We start from the raw sequence: 6,798 nt of genomic DNA on the forward strand, positions 1-6,798 counted from the left end.
GCTTCCCAGCCCAATGTCGAGCGGCGGCTCCCGGAGCGGCGGCCGGAGCTGAGATTGCAGCGGCCACAGAAGGAATTTCCCTTGGGAAGAGGAAAAGCCAAAGCCGGGAAATCCCAGATCCGCCAGCGCCCGGCACGGCCCGGCCCGGCCCCGACGGAAATCTGGGAAGGGAAATCCCTCGGGAATGAGGAGCCCCGGGGCCGGGCCAGGGCTTCCAGAAGCTTCCCTGAGAATCCCGGGATGAGCCAGAGCCCGTCCCAAAGGAGCCCCGGAGCCGCCTCTGCGCCAGGCTGAGCCCAAATCCCAAATCCCAAATCCCAAACCCTCCGGAGCTTTCCAGCCCAAATCCCAAATCCCTCCGGAGCTTTCCAGCCCAAATCCCAAATCCCAAATCCCTCCTGAGCTTTCCAGCCCAAATCCCAAATCCCTCCTGAGTTTCCCAGCCCAAATCCCAAATCCCTCCGGAGCTTTCCAGCCCAAATCCCAAATCCCAAACCCGTCCGAAGCTTTCCAGCCCAAATCCCAAATCCCTCTGGAGTTTTCCAGCCCAAATCCCAAATCCCTCCTGAGTTTTCCAGCCCAAATCCCCAACCCCTCTGGAGTTTTCCCAAATCCCTCTGGAGTTTTCCAGCCCAAATCCCAAATCCCTCCTGAGTATTCCAGCCCAAATCCCAAATCCCTCTGGAGTTTTCCCAAATCCCTCCTGAGTTTTCCAGCCCAAATCCCAAATCCCTCCTGAGTTTTCCAGCCCAAATCCCAAATCCCTCTGGAGTTTTCCAGCCCAAATCCCAAATCCCTCGGGAGTTTTCCCAAATCCCTCCTGAGTTTTCCAGCGCAAATCCCAAATCCCTCTGGAGTTTTCCCAAACCCCTCTGGAGTTCTCCAGCCCTTCCCAGCCCCGTTCCCTTCCCTGGCCCCACTCCAGCCCCTCCAGGGCTCTCCAGGATCCTGGCTGGGGCCCTCACCGGGGCCACCTTTGGAAAATTTGGGAAAACTCCAGAGGGATTTGGGATTTGGGCTGGAAAACTCCCGGAAAAGGTTTGGGATGGCCATCCCCGCGGGGGTTTCCAGCCCCACAGATGTGGCACTTGGGGACACGGCGGGGGGGGGGGGGGGGGTGGCCTTGCCCGGCTGGATCCCAGGGGATTTTCCAGCCTCGATTCCCCGCCCCGGGCAGGCCGGGGGTGGCAGCGGCAGCAGCTGGCACAGATGCCACCACCCCCCCCCCCGTCTGTCACCCATCTGTCACCCCCAGCCCCCCCTCCCCCGGCACTTCCCGAGGATCCGGACATAATCCGGGATGGGGGCCGGGCCCGGGGATGTCACACGGGGGGGACAGGGTGGCCCGAGGGGACCAGCGGGGACGGGCACAGCTGGACACGGCCACGGGGCCGGAGTTTATTGGTGACCCGGGGGGGGGACAGGGTGGCCACAGGGGCAGTGTGGGGTTTCTGGGGGGTTTTGGGGCTGGGGGTGTCTGTGGGGTGGGCACAGGGTGTTTATGGGGTGGGACAAGGCAGGGGGTTTCTGTGGGGTGGGCACGGGGTGTTTATGGGGTGGGACAGGGCAGGGGGTGTCTGTGGGGTGGGCACAGGGTGTTTATGGGGTGGGACAAGGCACAGGGTGTTTATGGGGCAGGCACAGGGTGTCTATAGGGGAACAGGGTGTTTATGGGGTGGGACAAGGCACAGGGTGTTTATGGGGCAGGCACAGGGTGTCTATAGGGGAACAGGGTGTTTATGGGGTGGGACAAGGCACAGGGTGTCCACAGGAGGCACAGAGTGTCCATGGGGTGGGCACAGGGTGTCCATAGGGGCACAGAGTGTTTATAGGGTGGGCACAGGGTGTCTATGGGGTGGGCACAGGGTGTTTATGGGGTGTAACAAGGCACAGGGTGTCCATAGGGGCACAGAGTGTTTATAGGGTGGGCACAGAGTGTTTATAGGGTGGGCACAGGGTGTTTATAGGGTGGGACAAGGCACAGGGTGTTTATGGGGCAGGCACAGGGTGTCCATAGGGTCACAGCACGTTTATAGGGTGGGCACAGGGTGTCCATAGGGGCACAGGGTGTTTATGGGGTGGGACAAGGCACAGGGTGTCCATGGGGTGGGCACAGGGTGTCCATAAGGATCACAGGGTGTTTATAGGGTGGGCACAGGGTGTTTATGGGGTGGGACAAGTCACAGGGTGTCCATAGGGGCACAGGGTGTCCATAAGGGCCACAGGATGTTTATAGGGTGGGCACAGGATGTTTATGGGGTGGGACAAGGCACAGGGTGTCTATAGGGACACAGGGTGTCCATAGGGTCACAGCACGTTTATAGGGTGGGCACAGGGTGTCCATAAGGGTCACAGGATGTTTATAGGGTGGGCACAGGGTGTTTATAGGGTGGGCACAGGGTGTCCACAAGGGTCACAGGATGTTTATAGGGTGGGCACAGGGTGTTTATAGGGTGGGCACAGGGTGTCCACAAGGGTCACAGGATGTTTATAGGGTGGGCACAGGGTGTTTATGGGGTGGGGCAAGGCACAGGGTGTCCATGGGGTGGGCACAGGGTGTCCATAAGGGTCACAGCACGTTTATAGGGTGGGCACAGCCAGCAGCCCCCCCTGCCCTCAGCCCTGCTGGCCCTGGCCGGCCGGGGGGTGGCACAGGGGGGTGTCCCCGCTGTCCCCCCGTGCCAGCAGCAGGTCCAGGTAGGCCCCGGAGACGAGGTCGCGCTCCCCGACGCCGAGCTCCCGCAGCAGCTCCCGCGCCAGGCGCTGCCCGTCCTCCTCGCTCTGCTCCGGCCGCAGCACCACCTGCGCCACCCGCGGCCACCCGGGGCCACCCGCTGTCACCCGGGGCCACCTGCGCCACCCGGGGCCACCCGCTGTCACCCGGGGTCACCCACCGTCACCCGCGGCCACCCGGGGTCACCCGCTGTCACCCGGGGCCACCTGCGCCACCCGGGGCCACCTGCGCCACCCGGGGCCACCCGGGGCCACCCGCTGTCACCCGGGGCCACCTGCGCCACCCGGGGCCACCTGCGCCACCCGGGGCCACCCACTGTCACCCAGGGTCACCCACCGTCACCCAGGGCCACCCGGGGCCACCCGCTGTCACCCGGGGTCACCCGCCATCACCCGGGGCCACCTGCGCCACCCGGGGCCACCCGCTGTCACCCGGGGCCACCTGCGCCACCCGCGGCCACCTGCGCCACCCAGGGGCACCCGGGGCCACCCGGGGCCACCTGCGCCACCCGCTGTCACCCGGGGCCACCTGTGCACCCGGGGCCACCTGCGCCACCTGGGGCCACCTGCCATCACCCGCCGTCACCCGGGGCCACCCGCTGTCACCCAGGGCCACCTGCGCCACCTGGGGCCACCTGTGCCACCCGCAGCCACCCGTTGTCACCCGGGGCCACCTGCGCCACCCGGGGCCACCCGCAGTCACCCGGGGCCACCCGCCATCACCCGGGGCCACCTGTGCCACCCGGGGCCACCTGCGCCACCCGGGGCCAGTCGCTGCCACCCGGGGCCACCTGCGCCACCCGGGGCCACCTGTGCCACCCGGGGCCAGCCGCTGCCACCCGGGCTGCCACCCGCCGGTGTCCCCTCACCTCCAGCTCCAGGAAGTCCCCGAGCCCCTGCACGCGGTCCAGGTGCAGCCGGGTCTGGCCCAGCAGGAACAGCAGCCGCTCCTTCCTCACCGTGCCCAGCACGCCCAGGGACTGCGACAGCACCGCCTGGGGACACGGGGACACGGGGACAGGGGTGGCACAGGGACCCACAGAGCCCAGGGACTGCGACAGCACCGCCTGGGGACACGGGGACACAGGTGGCACAGGGACCCACAGAGCCCAGGGACAGGGACAGGGACAGCACCGCCTGGGGACACGGGGACAGGGGTGGCACAGGGACCCACAGAGCCCAGGGACAGGGACAGCACTGCCTGGGGACACGGGGACAGGGCTGGCACAGGGACCCCACAGTGCCCAGCACACCCAGAGGCCATGCCAGCACCACCTACGGGTGACATGGGTGACAGGGGGTGACAGAGAGGGGACAGGGATCTCACAGTGCCCAGGGCCCATGCCACCACACCCTGCAGGCACAGGGGTGACAGGGGTGGCACAGGGGGTCACAGGGGTGACACAGGGGTGACAAGGGTGGCACAGGGGGTTACAGGGGTGACACAGGGGTGACAAGGGTGGCACAGGGGGTTACAGGGGTGACACAGGGGTGACAAGGGTGGCACAGAGGGTTACAGGGGTGACACAGGGGGTTACAGGGGTGACACAGGGGTGACAAGGGTGGCACAGAGGGTTACAGGGGTGACACAGGGGGTTACAGGGGTGACACAGGGGTGACAAGGGTGGCACAGAGGGTTACAGGGGTGACACAGGGGGTTACAGGGGTGACACAGGGGTGACAATGGTGGCACAGGGGGTTACAGGGGTGACACAGGGGTGACAATGGTGGCACAGGGGTGACAATGGTGGCACAGGGGGTTACAGGGGTGACACAGGGGTGACAATGGTGGCACAGGGGTGACAAGGGTGGCACAGGGGTGACAATGGTGGCACAGAGGGTTACAGGGGTGGCACAGGGGTGACAAGGGTGGCACAGGGGGTTACAGGGGTGGCACAGGGGTGACAAGGGTGGCACAGGGGTGACAATGGTGGCACAGGGGGTTACAGGGGTGGCACTGGGTGATGAGGGTGTGACAGGGGTGGCACAGGGGTGGCACAGGGATGGCACAGGGGTGACAGGGGTGGCACTGGGTGATGAGGGTGTGACAGAGATGGCACTGGGGTGACAGGGGTGGCACTGGGTGATGAGGGTGTGACAGGGGTGGCACAGGGGTGGCACAGGGATGGCACAGGGGTGACAGGGGTGGCACTGGGGTGACAGGGGTGGCACAGGGGTGGCACAGGGATGGCACAGGGGTGACAGGGGTGGCACTGGGGTGACAGGGGTGGCACAGGGGTGGCACAGGGGTGGCACAGGGGTGACAGGGGTGGCACCCAGGTCGCCCCAGCCCCAGCCCCGCTCACCTGCAGCCCCTCGGGGTCGGCCGTGGGCGTGATGCTGAACCTGGACAGTTTGGGGCCGGCGCTGTCGGGGCGCTCGTAGAAAATCAGCTCCCCCCGGCCGTCCTGGGCACAGGCACACGTGGGGACACGTGGGCACGGGGACAGGTGGGCACGGGGACAGGGACACGTGGGGACACGTGGGCACGGGGACAGGGACAGGTGAGCACAGGTGAGCACAGGGACAGGTGAGGACAGGGACAGGGACAGGTGAGCACAGGTGAGCACAGGGATAGGTGAGGACAGGGACAGGGACAGGTGAGCACAGGGACAGGTGAGCACAGGGATAGGTGAGGACAGGGACGGGGACAAGTGAGCACAGGTGAAGCACAGGGACAGGTGAGCACAGGGACAGGTGAAGCACAGGGACAGGTGAGCACAGGGACAGGTGAGCACAGGTGAGCACAGGGACAGGTGAGCACAGGGACAGGTGAGCACAGGTGAGCACAGGGACAGGTGAGCACAGGGACAGGTGAGCACAGGGACAGGTGAGGATGGGGACAGGTGAACACGGGGACAGGGACAGGTGAGCACAGGTGAAGCACGGGGACAGGTGAGGATGGGAACACATGAGCACAGGCACAGGTGAGGACAGGTGGGGATGGGGACAGGAGCACAGGTGAGCACAGGGACAGGGACAGGTGAGCACAGGTGAGCACAGGGACAGGTGAGCACAGAGACAGGTGAGGATGGGGACAGGGACAGGTGAGCACAGGTGAGCACAGGCACAGGTGAGGACAGGTGGGGATGGGGACAGGTGAGCGCAGGGACAGGTGAGCACGGGGACAGGGACAGGTGAGCACAGGGACAGGTGAGCACAGGGACAGGTGAGGACAGGTGAGGATGGGGACAGGTGAGGATGGGGACAGGTGAGGATGGGGACAGGTGAGCACAGGGACAGGTGAGCACAGGGCCAAGCCCAGCCTCTCCAGCCACCCCTCACCTGTGTCCGGCGCAGCTTGAGCCGCCCCCGCGGCACCCGGAAGAACGTGTCGGTCTGGAGCAGCACCTGCCCGGCCCCGGGACACACCTGGAGCGGCTCCTGCCCCTCACCCGTGCCCGGCCCGGCCCCGGGGCACACCGGGAGCGGCTCCTGCCCCTCACCCGTGCCCGGCCCGGCTCCGGGACACACCTGGGGCGGCTCCTGCCCCTCACCCGTGCCCGGCCCGGCCCCGGGACACTCCGGGGGCGGCTCCTGCCCCTCACCCGTGCCCGGCCCGGCCGCGGGACACACCTGGGGCGGCTCCTGCCCCTCACCCGTGCCCGGCCCGGCCCCGGGGCACACCGGGAGCGGCTCCTGCCCCTCACCCGTGCCCGGCCCGGCTCCGGGACACACCTGGGGCGGCTCCTGCCCCTCACCCGTGCCCGGCCCGGCCCCGGGACACTCCGGGGGCGGCTCCTGCCCCTCACCCGTGCCCGGCCCGGCCGCGGGACACACCTGGGGCGGCTCCTGCCCCTCACCCGTGCCCGGCCCGGCCGCGGGGCACTCCGGGGGCGGCTCCTGCCCCTCGCCCGGCCCGGCCGCGGGGCGCTCCCGGCCCGGCCGGCGCAGCCCCCTCAGCCTGAGGGCCGCCCCCAGCGCTGCCTCCCGCGCCCTCAGCCGCGCCTTCACCTCCACGTTCCGCCGCATCCCGCCGAGCGCGCCCATTGGCCGCCGCGCACGCGCCGCCCCCCCCCCGCGCCGCCTTCCCATTGGCCGGCCGAGCCGTCAATCGGCGAGCCG

At 67.5% G+C, this 6,798-nt stretch overlaps 1 protein-coding gene across 1 annotated transcript; it reads right to left on the reverse strand.

The window, feature by feature from the left end:
* Window positions 1–2,292: 2,292 nt before the first annotated feature.
* LOC128807768 (translation initiation factor IF-2-like) lies at window positions 2,293–6,705 on the reverse strand. Its single transcript, XM_053978337.1, has 5 exons — window positions 6,537–6,705; window positions 6,019–6,398; window positions 5,040–5,141; window positions 3,603–3,728; window positions 2,293–2,802 (listed from the first exon to the last, which is right to left on the reverse strand). Exons 1-5 carry the CDS (start codon window positions 6,703–6,705, stop codon window positions 2,617–2,619), a joined length of 963 nt encoding a protein of 320 aa, XP_053834312.1. The 3' UTR covers window positions 2,293–2,616.
* Window positions 6,706–6,798: the final 93 nt, after the last annotated feature.

The sequence above is a fragment of the Vidua macroura genome, chromosome 5, assembly GCF_024509145.1.
Source record: "Vidua macroura isolate BioBank_ID:100142 chromosome 5, ASM2450914v1, whole genome shotgun sequence".
NCBI classification, from domain to species: domain Eukaryota; kingdom Metazoa; phylum Chordata; class Aves; order Passeriformes; family Viduidae; genus Vidua; species Vidua macroura.

Bases quoted from the DNA above. Each gene is read 5' to 3' on its own strand.
- LOC128807768 (XM_053978337.1), bottom strand. From the start codon at position 6,705: ATGCGGCGGAACGTGGAGGTGAAGGCGCGGCTGAGGGCGCGGGAGGCA. The intron at 5,142-6,018 runs GTGAGGGGTGGC...GCCTGTGCCCAG, and splicing joins TCAAGCTGCGCCGGACACAG to GACGGCCGGGGGGAGCTGAT. The intron at 3,729-5,039 runs GTGAGCGGGGCT...CCGTGTCCCCAG, and splicing joins CCGACCCCGAGGGGCTGCAG to GCGGTGCTGTCGCAGTCCCT.